The 15,765-nt window shown below is 37.0% G+C and overlaps 1 protein-coding gene across 1 annotated transcript; it reads right to left on the reverse strand.

Moving 5' to 3' along the window:
• Positions 1 to 1,194: 1,194 nt before the first annotated feature.
• LOC136219507 (uncharacterized) lies at positions 1,195 to 14,017 on the reverse strand. The gene is made up of 25 exons (XM_066006928.1): positions 13,845 to 14,017; positions 13,555 to 13,757; positions 6,149 to 6,366; positions 5,967 to 6,072; positions 5,775 to 5,876; positions 5,635 to 5,694; positions 5,436 to 5,514; positions 5,207 to 5,357; positions 4,978 to 5,101; positions 4,717 to 4,897; positions 4,494 to 4,522; positions 4,210 to 4,358; positions 3,942 to 4,044; positions 3,735 to 3,830; positions 3,598 to 3,653; positions 3,388 to 3,511; positions 3,157 to 3,219; positions 2,991 to 3,050; positions 2,745 to 2,906; positions 2,449 to 2,522; positions 2,273 to 2,366; positions 2,036 to 2,172; positions 1,871 to 1,951; positions 1,632 to 1,737; positions 1,195 to 1,451 (listed from the first exon to the last, which is right to left on the reverse strand). Exons 2-25 carry the CDS (start codon positions 13,741 to 13,743, stop codon positions 1,374 to 1,376), a joined length of 2,622 nt encoding a protein of 873 aa, XP_065863000.1. The 5' UTR covers positions 13,744 to 13,757; positions 13,845 to 14,017; the 3' UTR covers positions 1,195 to 1,373.
• Between the last annotated feature and the right edge of the window lie 1,748 nt (positions 14,018 to 15,765).

Genomic DNA, 15,765 nt, shown 5'->3' on the forward strand with positions numbered 1-15,765 from the left:
TCGTTACAAGTGAAGACTCAGATTTTTTCTGTCAGTGGACTGTTGTTATAGTGCTAAGTTTTGATTAGTATAGCCAACCAATAGTTATTTAAAGCCTCGTAATTGAAAGTAATTTGTACTTTTATTTTCTTTAACTTGATAGTAGATAAAACAGTTGATTCAGTAGTGAGATATATAACAGAATAGAAAATAGAAACTTGGTAGTTTGGCTGTTGCTGGTACTTGGTAACTCCTACTCTAAATTGTTTTTTTTTTTGAGTGTAATGTGGAGGTAATTGATGCTCTAGACTTGTAGGAATTGCTCATTTAGTTTAGTAATGCTTTAGTTCTAGTTTGTTTGGTTTTATGTATGTTGAAGATATTTTTTTTGAGCAAAGCAGGGTAGCACCCAATACGCCTAGCAAAACCCACAAGTAGGGCTGTTAATTCCGCTCGAGATGATCATTTTTGTTGCATTTATATCATACACCCAATAAGCCTCCAGTGTAAACTGACATTGGGATTCGAGTTATTTTGAGCATGCAAAATCGCACTAGTAAAAGCTTTTGAGGTATTAGTTAAAGCAATGGGGTACAACTATTTTCCTTTCGTGCATATTGGCATTTCTATTTTTTCAAATGTACCGGCAAACAAACAACCCTTAATGCTAATAGCTAAGGTGTTCCAGCTCCGTTTCTTGGTACTATTCAAGATATTTTAAAGCTTGATGTATGTTAAATGACAAATTTTTCCATACAAAATTGGATTTGTATACACGTGTAGACCTTAATTTTAAATCAGTAATGATTGATGATTAATGATCTGAAGAGGAAAATTCCCAAATTATAAAAGTTATTGAAAGAAAGATTGGTATTTATACTCTGTTCAAGTCTAAAAACAATCATATACAAGTTAAGATTGGAAACAAAAGGCAAAATAGAACAGCAAAAAGGGGCAAAATGTGTACCCAGGATGCAGCAAGATTGTGGTTCGGCCAACCAGGCGTTAACAAAACTTAGCATATTTTGTGAACCCCAGTGCATCAGTCCTCAAATAGATATATGGAGAGTTAGTTTATCCAACTACGTCAAATATGCAGGTTAGGGCATACGGTAATTCGAACTGGGGCAATTGTCAAGACACTGGAAGATCCGTGACTAGATAATTTTCTTAGACAAATCTTTAACTTCATGGACAAGTAAGAAGCATAGCATATTCTCAAGTAAAGATTGAATCTTTAATTTCACAACTTTCATCTTCTTGTTTTGTGATAGTTTACATTAAACAATCTACATAAAATTGATTAAATCATAGTAAAAAAACAACACAACCGATAATAAATAAAAAGAATAGTGTTTGTTCCAATGAGATCCTTTCAGTTTCGGAATGAAAATTCAACAGGCTAAAGCTGAAGGAAATCCTCTGTACGGATCAGCTAGTGCAGCTATATTACCAGGACGAGATAGAACAACCTGTATTGCATAAATGCAATATTCATATTAGTTCAACAATAAAAATTACAGTTCAACAAAGTCTGAGATTTCATATTAGCCTATTGTAATGTTCATAGTCCAGGATGAAGGGTCAAAAAATTCCCTAACAATCATCAAAGTAATAGAGTTGAACAGCAATTGAATTAGGCCTAGAAATACCTGATAATTTCCAATTGTATGCGTTTTGAAGCCAGCTGAACAATAATCAAAGTAATACTCCCATGTCCTTATGAACTTCTCATTGAATCCTAGCTCCAGAATTTTGCTGTAAACCATTCAAGTAAAAGGTTAGCACCTTAACTAGATGTGATAGCCTCGTCCAATCCAATACCATGTAGACATTGTCGGTTTTGACCCAACGCGTCTAACAAGAAATTAATAAAAAGGAGGGTTGTTACCTCTTATTGTCCAAGAAGTTTTTTCTCCAGTGCCTGAGTGTCTGATAGTAATGAATTCCTATATTTTCGACGTGTTCCACACTTTTTGTGCAAGAAAATACAGTTAATTTCATATAGAAACAGATAAAGAAAAAGGATTAGGATTAGAAAAATGGTTGGTTATACCATAATCTTGAGGAAGCAGACATGGCTGAAGTTATCCTTGTCAATGTTGGCAAACATCCTCCAGGGAATATATATTCTTTTATAAAGTCCGAACTTTGCCTGTATTCCTCATAACGTTCTTCTGGTATTGATATGAACTGGGTACAAAACATGCTTATTTAAGTAAGCTTCAATCAAGCTAATAAATTGACATGGATTTGGAAGTTATTATGCTTTATTCTTTTTTTTTCTGGTTACCTGCAAAACAATAAGCCCGTTTTCGGCCAACACCGATTCACAGCAACCGAAGAACTCCTCCATGAATTCGTGACCTACAGCTTCTATCATTTCACTGAAAAAGCCACACACCAAGTATGATGTTGCCGTCATTTTCACTTCTTCAATCTTGTGATTTTGAAGGCAGAAAAACATACCAGGATATGATTCTATCATATTTGTAGTTTTTAGGCAACTGGCGATAGTCACATAGTTGAAATCTGATATGATCCTGATATCATAAATGGTTAAGGTTAAACATATAGAAGGGTAATCAGTGGCGGATCAAATGGACGAAAATATGTTAAAAATTACATATTTTTTTTGGACTAAGCATTGCAATTATACATTTAGCAACAGAAATTTCTGTCCAACCCTCCGCAACCCCGTCCCTCTGCCCCCTGAGTGTACCGATTAGGTGATTTTTTATTTGTAAGATGTACAAACTTAATACCTGAAGACCAGCTTCCTTGACTCTCATTGCTGCAAATTTTAACTGCTCTTCAGATAGGGTGATGCCAGTATATCTACATCCAGTTCTTCTCACAACTTCAATAGCTAAGGATCCCCAACCACAACCAATTTCAAGAATTTCATGTTCCTTGCTGATTCTAGCCTAAATCGGACAAAGAACTCGGGAAAATAATTAAGGATACCAGGAAGACTATACTTTTCCAAAATGGGCAAGGAAAAAGTTTACCTTTTCAATAAGAAGTGAAATCTTTCTCATCTGTGCAGCTTTCAAGTCTTCATCTTCTGTCTTTAAACCACATGGACAAAATTCAAATATATATGTTACATATTACATTCATTATGAATGATGTTGTTACTTAAAAAAAACAATACACTAAGGTCGGATTTCGGACCTTAAATACCGCTGAGGAGTATGTCATTGATTCATCCAAGAACAGTGCAAAAAGTTCATTACTCTAGAAACAAAGACAAAATTGGACCAAAAGGTTTAGCTCTCATATATATAATAGTGCACAAGTTCAGAATATAAACTGTAATGTAACTACTTCAATTTCATATACAGTTCCTTTACGGAGATTCTGAAGATATCAAAACCTGTGGATTGAACTTTAACAATAGCATACCAAGTCATAATGACGAGAAATGTTCCTGCGAGCTTGTGTAAGAGTATTTTGCCTTGAAACATGGCGAAGGAAAAACTTTGCTGATGCAATACTAGCTGTGAATAGCATTGGTGTCCACCAACCCCTAAGATCAACACATAGAGAGTAAGATTGATTTGGAAAATTCGGAGCATTAAGTTCATATTCTGAGAGACAGAAAATGCAGCCTACTTTTTCTTGTTCAATGCTGATACAGACTTGTTAGCATCTCTATTGGCAATGAGAATCTGCAATAAATTACTAAAGTGAGCTGAAATAATGTTGTTAAGGAAAGAAAATCTGGCGCAGGAATTGGATCAATAGCTAACCATAACAAGGTTTAGAAGTCCTTCATCTTTGTCGATTAAGGAAAAATCACCATTTATATATGCATCTGCAAGTCCTAAGTCAGCCTGTGTCATTATCTGTGAAAAAAGTTCATCTTGTCACTGATGTCAACAGATTTCTTCCAGATAATAAGATGTGTTCTCGAATCTATTCCTTCTCAACAAAATGAAGTCTAGGAAAGCTCGTACCTTCCAATAAAACTGAGGATTGTGAACTCTCAAAATTGTTTTCAGAAAACACTTCTTAACTGTTCCCTCAAATGTAAAAATTGTGCCGCCTTCCTCTAATAATCTGTCAAAGCAAGAATTTGTTAAGGAAGTGCCAATAAGAACCTATCTGAACATTGAAACTATAACTAAAAACGGACAAAGGAAATGTGAGCTCGGAGACATCAAATTAAAAGTTCAAGCAAAATCATCTGAGAAGGTTTGTGGTTATTTTTATAAGTAAACTCACATTACACTGCCAGTAGAGATATATTGTCCAAGAAATCTAGTAACAAAAAGGCGCGCCCCAGTTTCTAACAGAGAAGGTACCACGTGTTTTGGATTGCTTAGAATAGCATAACTTTTTCCAAGCAAATTATGAGCTGCAACCATTCCGGACTGCAAAAGATGTAAACATCACTTGTGAGTTTCAAACACCAACTTCTTAAATTGTCACTATGAGAGGAAGAAAGAGGATATTTTTATCAGTAGTCCAGCGAAAACTTTTGGAAACTGAAACAATAACTTCATTACCTTCAGTCCATCTTCATGGAAACCATAACCTGAAAAAACATGAAACATGGGATTAGCAATTATGAAGCGATTTGAAAATCCGTCCATAAAAGAATTAGAGCGTAAACTTTCCTCCTAAAGAGCACCAATTTTATATATATGAAATCTTCCTATAATCTGATGTATCATGAGGACTTGCCAGATAGGAAGTTGAATAGTTTCACTCGCATGGAAATTGACTTACCCTGATATGCCCCACAAAACCAAAGCCCCCTTCTGCCTTGAATATGTTCAAGCTCAAGTGAAGCTTTTGATGCAGCTACAGATGGGACTGGATGGCCAGTTGACCACTTCATTAAGGTATGATCCGGTGTATGATCTGGATTGAGTGTCACAAGAAATGGTAGACTTGTTTCACCCAGATTCTGCAAGAATCACAGCATTAAAACAGAAGAAGCTGTATATTAGGTAGCTTTCATTTTCATTAAGAGAACAAGTTACTAACCTGCAGCACATTCAGCCAGTATGTCAGGCATACTTTATTGTCCGTACTTCCCAGGAAATTCCATGCGCTCCAGGCTGCTGAGTTTTGTGGCATAAACTTCTTATCACGGTGCAGGAAGATTTCACTGCAATTCAACTTCAAAGAATGAGTTCCTAATTTCAAGAGGTTAGCACAAAGATTTCAAACTATTTGTTGGCAGTTAAGTAAGCAGAAGAGTAAAACATGGTACCTATACATGTATTGAAAAGCACCAAGTACTCTTTTTTCATCAAAGGTTGCCTTGTCTCCTAATAGTTTCAATGTATCAGGGGCATGAGCAGCCATTATACACCCACTGTATATTTCTTCGGAACCATCTGCACCGGAAACTGTCCAACCACCTAAAGCACCGAACAATTTTAGTACTGAAGCCAAAGAAACTGCATCAATGGAGGGTAAAAGAACATAATAATGCTTACCGTTGTCGTCATTTGAAATGGATTGTACCTCACAGCCAGTTCTTATTTGACATCCCCAACTCTCCAGCTTGTCTCTAACCTGAATTATCATTTCTCGTATTAACAAGAAATATAATCCCCATTCACACATTCTCTGCTAACTATTATCTAAAAGATTAATGAATAAGATAAAGAACGAAACTTGTAACTAAACAAGCACCTTGTTGACATAAGAATGTGATCTCCATCTGACAGTAAGCCATTGAGGGCGGCCAAAGATCTGCAAACAGAATCGAACAGAAGACGTTAAACATTGTATCAATCAAACAAAATTCAAGCTGAATTGCAAAGAAGTTTGACCTGAAGCAAGTGGTGATTACGGCAGAATGAGAGTATAGAAAAAGCTGAAAAGCTCATAACTTTGTCTGAAGGGCAAGACCATATTGAACCACACATTGGAACCTAGTAATTAAAGTTATAACAATAAAAACCGGATACAGAACAGAATGAACCAAAACATTAAGACAGAGTAGAAGTATCAAAGTATCTCACAAGATAAGCCTTCTGAAACAACTCCGAGTAGCCTCGGGACTTAACAAAATTCCCCAACGTTTCATTCCTATCCATGTCTGGATTTTTGTCAAGCAACTCGAGATAACTAGAAAAACGAAGTAGTCAATTTCCATGTGAAGTGAAAGGAAATTCAAATTTAGCAAAGCATATTAATGCAGTACCTGAGGACATCATCCTTAAACTTGACAAGTTCTCTAATCATTTTCCAAAAATGGGGGTTTAAAAGGTTACTCTTTTGGGCAAACAAACCGGACAGGCCGTATCTACTACCCCATTCATAACCTTTGCCTTTGTCTAAGCTGACTGAGAATGACATATCAGACAATTCCATGTCTACTCCCAGACTTTCAAAAAACTCCATCATATTTGGATATGTTACCTGTTAACCAAACCAGAACTTAAGACTATGAATACTGGGAAGCAACAGAGAAAATGCTGGTAATAGTGAATAAAATTTCCATACACCATCAGTCCCCATGGAAATATATGTGCTCTCATCATACATCTCAATTCAAATATTGGTTTATGGTTTATGAATTTGCAAATAGAGCAACGTGATGTTTTTCCTTATTTTTTTTATCTATTACACTAGTCAGTATTCGTATTAGCAAATAGTACATTATATAGATCTTTGAGTCCATTAACCGTTTAGTCCGTCCAGAACTATCTAAGAATCTTTAAGCCAAAGCTATTTAATAGTCAAAGAAGAAGAATGTTAGCCATAGCTTTGACTAACAGATTTTTGAATGGTTTTAGGAGGGCCTTAACTGTTTACGGAAACAAGATCCTGGAGCCTTGTTATTGAAGGAGTATAATTCACTGAGTTTGTTATTAATAATAATTGAAGTATTTATACAATATACAGTTCACTCTGTAGTGAACCACTGTAGTCAACAACTGAACCTATATTCTAGGCTAGATATGTGTAACAGAATAATTACAGATAAATAATGACTAAACACATAGTCTAATACACCCCGTAGTCGAAGGGTTCGGAGGGCGAACATTGAGACTATTGCGAAAATCTTCAAATAGTGTTGACGGAAGACCTTTGGTGAAGATGTCAGCGATTTGATAGCGAGATGACACGTGAAGGACACGGACTTCTCCTTTTGCAACTCGTTCTCGGACAAAGTGAATGTCCATTTCCACATGCTTAGTGCGGTGATGCTGAACCGGGTTGCCTGTGAGATACACGGCGCTGATATTGTCACAGTACACTATTGAAGATTTCTGAATCGGACAGCCAAGTTCTAAAAGCAAATTGCGTATCCAGCATGTTTCTGATACGACGTTGGCAACGCCGCGATATTCGGCCTCTGCGCTGGATCAGGACAGTGTTGGCTGTCGTTTGGCGGACCAAGAGATGAGATTGTCCCCGAGGAATACACAGTAGCCTGATGTTGATCGGCGAGTGTCAGGATAGCCTGCCCAATCGGCATCCGTGTAGGAAATCAATTGAGCGGGAGAGGATGCTAGAAGTGTGAGGCCAAACTCAAGAGTGCCCTGAACATACCTGAGGATGCGTTTAAGAGCAGCCATGTGTGTGGTTTTTGGGTTGTGCATGAACAGGCATATCTGTTGAACTGCGTATGAGATATCGGGTCGGGTAAGAGTGAGATATTGAAGAGCACCAGCCAATCTTCTGTATTCAGTGGGGTCATGATAAGCAGAACCAGAGGAGATACTGAGCTTTTGTTTGGTGTCAACAGGAGTGGTGGCCGGGTTGCACGAGCTGAGTCCGGCCTTGGCAATTATTTCAGAAGCATATTTTCGCTGAGATAGGAAGAGAGATCCAGGAGAGTGAGTCACTGATATGCCCAAAAAATAGTTCAAAGGGCCCAAATCTTTCATTGCAAGTTCGGAGTTCAATTTCGACATTACTGAAGCCTGAAGTGTGTCTGAAGAGGTGATTAGCACTATATCATCGACATACAGAAGGATATATGCCGTGCCAGAGCCTTGTTTGTAGATAAATAATGAGCTGTCAGAGATGCTATTGGAGAAACCGATTTGAATGACAAAATTAGCAAACCGCTGATACCAGGCCCGAGGTGCCTGCTTGAGACCGTATAATGATTTCTGTCTCAGACAAACATGATCAGGATACCTGTAATCCCGGAACCCCAGTGGCTGATGCATGTAGACGGTTTCAGTAAGATCACCATGCAGGAAAGCATTTTTGACGTCTAATTGCCGAATTTTCCAATGTTTCGACAGTGCTATGCTGAGAACAGCACGAATGGTGGCTGGTTTAACCACAGGGCTAAACGTTTCACCACAATCAATCCCTGCCAGCTGTCCGGAACCATTCCCAACCAGTCTTGCTTTATATCTCTCAAAGGAGCCATCTGACTTTGTTTTGTGCCTGAAAATCCACCAACTACGAATAATATTAGCACATTTTGGACGGGGTACAAGTACCCACGTCTTATTTGCAATAAGAGCCTCAAATTCATCAGTCATGGCTTGTATCCAGTTTGGATCACTTAATGCATGAGAAGGTGTTTTCGGAAGCGGAGATATGGTAGGTTTTGTTAAGGCAGATAAATTTAGCATTCGACGCGGTTTGTGGATTCCATGCTGAGCTCTCGTGGCCATTTTGTGAGTGCTAATGACTTGTAATTGAGGGGAAGAGATAGAAGTATCAGAAGAAGTTTGTGAGGTGTTATGGGAGGAAATCGAAGACGAAACAGCAAACGAATCGGACTGCGTTTGCGCTGTGCGCGCAGACGAGGGGGCGGACGGACTGTTATTTGAGGACGAGACGAGAGACGACTCGGACGAGTTGTCTGAATTTGACGGGACAACGGACGACACGGACTGGCGGACGGGACTGGATTGGAGGTGAGACGACACGGACGAATTGATTGGGCTGGACGGAGTGACGGGTGATGCGGGCTGTGATACAGACGCAACAGAAATTGGGGACGCAACAGACTCGGGATTGACGGAATCGGAACGAGGAGTAGGAGTTCGAAATTGGACAGCAGGGAGGAAGGGACTGTCTGACGCAGCAGAAGTTTGTGAGGAAGACGCGCAATTAGTAGGCGCATTTGAAAACGGAAGAGTTGATTCGTCAAAGATGACATGACGGGATATAATTATCTTATTTTTAGACACGTCCAGACACTTATATCCTCTATGATTAGATGGGTATCCTAAGAAAACACATGGAGAAGAGCGAGATTCAAGTTTATTACGTGTTTGGGATGGAAGTAAAGGGAAGCAAAGGCATCCGAAGACACGTAAGTGGGAGTATGTTGGTTCCTGTTTATATAGAATTTTGGTGGGTGATTGGTATCCTAGAACTTTGTGAGGATATATATTCAGAAGATATGTTGCTAATTCGAGAGCATGTTGCCAGAATTTAAGAGGGATAGAGGCATGATGCATTACTGTTCTAATCAGATTATTAATGGTGCGAATGGTGCGTTCCGATTTCCCATTTTGAGGTGAAGTATACGGACAAGAGAACCGAAATTGCATTCCGTTTGTTTGACAGAATTGTTTAAAGGAATTATTATTGAATTCACCCCATTGTCACACTGGAAAACTTTAATTTCTCTTTCAAATTGAGTGCGAACATACGACCTAAAGATTAGAAAGGCGGAATAGACTTGAGATTTGTGGGCTAACGGAAAAGTCCAAAGAAAATTTGTGTATGAATCTAAAAATAGAACATAGAATCGATGGCCACCCGAGCTAAGAACGGGTGAAGTCCAAATATCACTGTGAATTAAATCAAAAGGCATACAAGCAAAATTGTTGGAGGACTGAAAAGGTAATTTTACCTATTTTCCATTAATACATGAAGAACAAATAGAAGAATCCTTAACTTTATTACATGAAATCAAATTTTTATTGAGCAGGGCGTTCAAAATAGGAAGCCCTGGATGTCCTAATCTATTGTGCCAAACGGCGGAAGACAAAGCAGTAAAGACAGAATGAGATGACGCGGAATTGTGGGAGCTAGAGGTGACTGGATAGAGGGCGCCGGAACTTTTACATCTCATGATAATATTGCCCGTCCGTAAATCCTTCGCAGAAAAACCCAAAGGATCAAATTCCACAGAAACTTGGTTATCTTTAGTAAATTGACGGACAGAAATTAGATTTTTGATAAGATGAGGTGCATGCAGGACATTGGTTAACTTTAAACGATGACATTTAGACTCTAGATATGCATTACCAGATCCACAAACAGGCATACAATGACCATTACCAACAATTATGTTTTCATTGAGGTTCGAATTGAAATAAGAAGTGAGTGTACCTTTGTCAGCTGTCATGTGTGAAGTAGCTCCTGTGTCCATGTGCCATTGATCAGGAGGTGGAGCAAGTGTCATGGTGTGCATAGCTTTTGCAATGTCTGTAGGCACATATGATGGTGATTCCATATGAAGGTGTGCTTGCTGCATGTGAGGACGAGGTCCCAAAATACCAGATTGTGACGGCTGCCTGTCTGAGGTAGGATAAGGGCATGGAGGAGTCGCCCATTGTTGCGGTGGTGCCCATGGGTAGGTATATCCCCAAGGAGGAAGGGCAGCAGGTCTGTAATGCAGAGGCTGAGACGACCGGTAGTGGTGTCGACCGCCTCTGCCACGATTGGTGCGACCACCGTGTCTGCCACCGCGGTAGGAGGAGGAGCCGCGATAATTCGTAGGACGCGGTGAGTAGTGCGACGGCGCAGCCGTAGCTTCAGCAGATGATACGGTCAATGCAACTGGTTCGGCCGGGGTAGGATTCTTGCGGGCACGGGCTATTTCTTCCAAGATTAGCATGGATCTGGCTCTCTGAAAGGATGGAAGTGGATCCCCGTGTCTAATTTGAGTACCAATAGTATCATAAGCCTCAGTCAGACCGGATATGAGCTGTAACACCATTTGATCATTGGTAACCGGACAATCCACATTTGACAATTGATCAGACAGGGATTTTAGATGCTGACAGTAGGCTGAGATGTCAGAAAAGTCACTAAGTTTGGTTTTGGAGAACTCTTGCTGAAGAAAGAGAGCCCGGGAATTCTTGTTATCTGAAAAAATTTCCTGTAGACGATTCCAGGCCCTGGCGGCTGTGGAATCAGCTTCAATAATGGTGTGGAGAAGGTCGAGGGAGATGGTGCTATAGATCCATTGAAGCACAACGGCATCAATACGAGCCCAGAGGTTAGGGTTGGATTGTTGAAGAGTGTTGGCGGAAGGGTCTGTGGGAGATGGAGGAAATATATGGTCCAGGACTTGAAATGCTGTGGCATGGAGCTTAAACAGAGCAGCCCAAGTAGGATAATGTCCATTTTCGATGTCTAGGGTTATTTTGATGAAGGTAGAAATGTTGGAGACGGTGAGGGACGGATGGTGATTTGGGTTCGAGTCTGTGTTGTTTGTGGTCGAATTGGTGTTGGGCGGGGTACCGGTGGAGGATTTTTCGGTGTTGGTGCTCATTATGTCGACGGGAAGAAAAGAGGAGAGGGTTGCGATTTGGGTGATATATCGGCAGGCGGAAGATGGCCGGAATTAGTGACGGCGGCGGCGGCGGCGGCCGTGTGATTAGAGAAGGTGTCGCAGCGGCGGCTCTGATACCATGTCATGGAACCGATTGAACTAAAAGCTCGAGCTGATAGTTAAGGCCCAATCATATATCTTATATTAATCTCCGACACACCCCCACACGCAAATGCCCCTTGGGCTTGTAGCATGCACAACACAGGCCCATCCCGCCATGTGTTTTAATTCCACAAATTAATGAGGTTGCCAGGACTCGAACCCTCGACCGTTTTGTCATCGAGGCTCTGATACCATGAAGGAGTATAATTCTCTGTGTTTGTTATTGATAATAATTGAAGTATTTATACAATATACAGTTCACTCTGTAGTGAACCACTGTAGTCAACAACTGAATCTATATTCTAGGCTAGATATGTGTAACAAAATAATTACAGATAAATAATGACTAAACACATAGTCTAATAGTAATATACTTTTGCTAATATAAGGATCAACTAATCTAATAAGTTAAAAGTAAGGAACTAATAAATTATTTACCTAATAAACGATGTGTTTTATATGGATAGCATAAAAAGAAATTCTCACCATTTATTTTGCTAAGGTAGCAACTTACAAGTAATCCATTCATTATAACAGATTTGTAAAATCCAACCATTTAATATAAATTAGTACAAGTTAATATGACATATTAGTAAATCAATGTGTTATGTTTAGTAAAACCTTCTTTATTTTCACTAAGAGCACAAAGATTGAATATTTTACAATGCAAAATACACTTTTCTCTACTTACAAATATAAAAAAATCACATCAACTTTCATTGTTACTCTTTTATGGTTTCTTATATTTTATGTTAAGCATAGTATAGTTTTAATTCTTCATCACAAGATATTTCAATCTTTACAAAAAAAATTTGAAAGATTTAAAAAATTTGAATTTTGAAAGTAGCACTATTTCTTTCTCCAAGTATGTAAAAATAAAATAAAACATTTTCCTTAAAAAAATCACTAGAAAACAAACTGGATGAAAATTAAGATATTTAAATTAAATCCCCATATATATAAAAAAAAAATTTATGGTGAGGACGTGGAAAAAGCTGAAAATGATGAGAACTTGTAAAGAAGTTGAAGATAATTGGCTGTGGAAAAATTTAGGATGGTTTTGATTGGCTCACCAAATTGCTTTCACATAAATGGAAAAGAAAGTTCCAATTTGTACTTATTGTCACAGAAACACATTTCGGTCCCATATAACATGAAATAAAAAGACATTATGAGGGGTTTATCATTTTTTTTTTTTGGTAAGAGGGGTTTATCATTCTAATCACATTTAATCTTTTTGATGGTGTATATTTATTAAAGTAATTAGTTATGAATATTTAAAAAAAAAATTAAAATATGAATAGCGTCAGTCCACCAAAATATTATTGCCAAAAAGAAAATACAAAATTGATAGTGGATGGATGGATGGCAACTATGAAGACAAGTCTCTAGATACCGTACACTCGCTTTTCTTTTACCAATAAATAAATAAAATAAAATAAAATTATTGGAAAAAGTTCAATAATGACAAGAGAAAAAGAAAAAAAAGGCCAAAACCAGAAAATTACATATTGCCCATCCATATTCCATATAATTCCTCAAATGATGCAAGAATTACTGAATTTAAACATAATTAAGTATTTACTTCAAAATAATTCAAGAAATTTATTATATTAAAATCAAATATTATTCTACTATTTCTATGATTACCTACCTAATCATACCTTGATTATTATTTCCATTAAAAATATTTTGATACCTTACTTATTGTTTTTTTCTAACTGCAAGCATGATTTTTTATTCATGAATGTTCTAAAAAAAACTATATCCATATTCCAATCCTTTTTAAGTTCTGTTTGGTTCTATAAATAGTGAAAAAATAAACACTACGTGGCCTAAAATGGAAACACAGAGCTCATATCCAATCCAAGAATGTTTTAGTTCCATTTTATAGAAAAGGATAAATTTATGCTTTTTCTTATTCCGAAAAAATTTACCAATGAGTAAGAAAGGAGACTTACACGGTTGAAAACCATGAAACCAAGGTCTAAATCATGGCCGTCAAAAGAGACTGTTTGAGCATGACCGCCGAGGTAATTATCTTTCTCGTAGAGAACAACCTCGACTCCTTCTTTTGCTAATACATATGCTGAAGCTAGACCGCTAATCCCTCCTCCAATCACCGCTATTCTCATAACGGATAGCGACATTCTCTTCTTCTCTCCTTCAAAGCCAAACACCATTTCCTAATTTTAATTACTAATTCGTATCTGATAATGCTAGCTAATTAAGAAAAGGAAAGAAACGAAACCTTGAGGAAGATGATTAATGCAGAGTCAATGAAGAATATGAATCTCTGAAATGCGAATTTGCATTCCTAATTGACTTCTGCTCTTGAATTTCGATGAATTTTCTGTCACTTTCTCGGGAAAAAGAAAGAGGAGAAAGTGGAAGAATCAGAATACTAACAGTCAGTCTTTAGGGAAGGAGAGTGAATGGATAAGTGAACATGGATAGGTTCTATTTATATAATAGATTAAAGGTTTAATACCATATCAGCCCCTCAACTTGTGGTTTTTTTTTTTTTTTGTTTAGCCTTTTATATTTACTATCCAACTTTTCAGTCACTTTTTTTATTTTTTTTTGCCTATATGGTACATGTTCATGTTGCCAATAGTAGGGGGCATGTATGTACAAATGGCCTAAAATATATTACAATTGTTGAGTCTAGAGGCATTAAACCTGTATTAAAAGTAGTACATAGTTCATGTGGATATTTTTTTGAATCAAGTTCATGCGGGATATTTACTATTACTGCTAGGGTTAATCTCTTAATATAAAGATGTTTTCAAATTGTCAACTTGGCAATCTATTTTTTTTTTCAAAATTGGTAGGAATGTAAACAAGATGGAGATTCGGGTCCTCATAGATCTACCGTAACGGGAATGGGAAATCCCCAGGGGAGTAGGAGAATGGTGTACACAGAGTTTTTCCGCACAAGGTCCCAAATTTAAGGGGACCTAATTTTTTTATTATACAAATTTAAATAAATTATTGTTATTAATTATTATGTGAAAAATTAAGTGAATGTTAATTTATCCAGAAAATTAACACTCTAAGAGTTTTAAGGGGCCCAAATTTTTTTTATTGTCATTATACAATATCTAATTTAATTATTTAATTATATTTATAATGCTAAAAATTAAGTTCAAAGTAGGGTTAAGGTGCAAAAATACCCCTAACATTTTGGGTCAGGAGCAATTTTACCCCTAACGTCTAAAATGGTGCAATTTTGCCCCTAATGTTTGTAGCCAAGAGCAATTTTACCCCTAACATTGGTAATTTGGATCAATTTCAGACAATATTATAAAACACAAATATTTTTGTTCATTATTTTGCACCAATTGCATATCAATTCATTCTAAAAAAAGATTTCATGTTTTTTTTAATTTAATAATAGAATTGGAGCTTAATATTTATAAATTCGGTGAATTTTTTGAATTTTTTTGTCTAATTCGTACAAAAGACAGTATATTTTTTTATTTTTTTTATTTTTTTCATATCCCAACATATGTTTATGATTTGTTACTGATAAAATGACGCACATGTGAAGTGTAGATGATAAAATTCATAACTGAGAAGACAGTTTGATGAATTATTTCTGAAATTGACTCAATTTATCCACGTTAGGGGTAAAATTGCTTTTGCCTACAAACGTTAGGGATAAAATTGTATCATTTTAGACGTTAGGGGTAAAATTGGTCCTGATCCAAAACGTTAGGGGTATTTTTGCACCTTAACCCTTAAAAGTATTTTGGTATTTCATTTTGTAGAAACTATTAGTATATGAAAATATTAATTTTTTTAATGAATAGAGACCAATTTTTTTTCATTTAACACAAGCCCCAAAAATATTTAATACGACCCTTCAAATCCCAAATTAGAATTTTCATAGGGTGTGGGTATTGTTTTCTCCTTAATGAGATCTTATAAAATTCCAGGACGAATTCATGTTTAACCTTTACTTTTTATCTCATATATATATATATATAAATAAAAGGCATGATATATAGTATAGAATTATGTCTATACTGCCAAAATCTTATCAACCTTATCAGTTTTGAAGGTTGATTCGTAGACTGCTTTATTTAGGTTTCACTAGACCACACATAATATAGATCACTTAGTAGGGGTGTGCATCGGTACAAAACCGAACCGAATCGAAAAAACCG

This window comes from Euphorbia lathyris, chromosome 2 (genome assembly GCF_963576675.1).
Source record: "Euphorbia lathyris chromosome 2, ddEupLath1.1, whole genome shotgun sequence".
Taxonomy (NCBI): domain Eukaryota; kingdom Viridiplantae; phylum Streptophyta; class Magnoliopsida; order Malpighiales; family Euphorbiaceae; genus Euphorbia; species Euphorbia lathyris.

Excerpts from the sequence above, each read along its gene's own strand:
- LOC136219507 (XM_066006928.1), bottom strand. The coding sequence starts at position 13,743 with ATGTCGCTATCCGTTATGAGAATAGCGGTGATTGGAGGAGGGATTAGC. Across the intron at positions 4,359-4,493 it reads TCCATGAAGATGGACTGAAG|TCCGGAATGGTTGCAGCTCA; the intron begins GTAATGAAGTTA and ends CATCTTTTGCAG. Across the intron at positions 3,831-3,941 it reads ATCCTCAGTTTTATTGGAAG|ATAATGACACAGGCTGACTT; the intron begins GTACGAGCTTTC and ends CTTTTTTCACAG.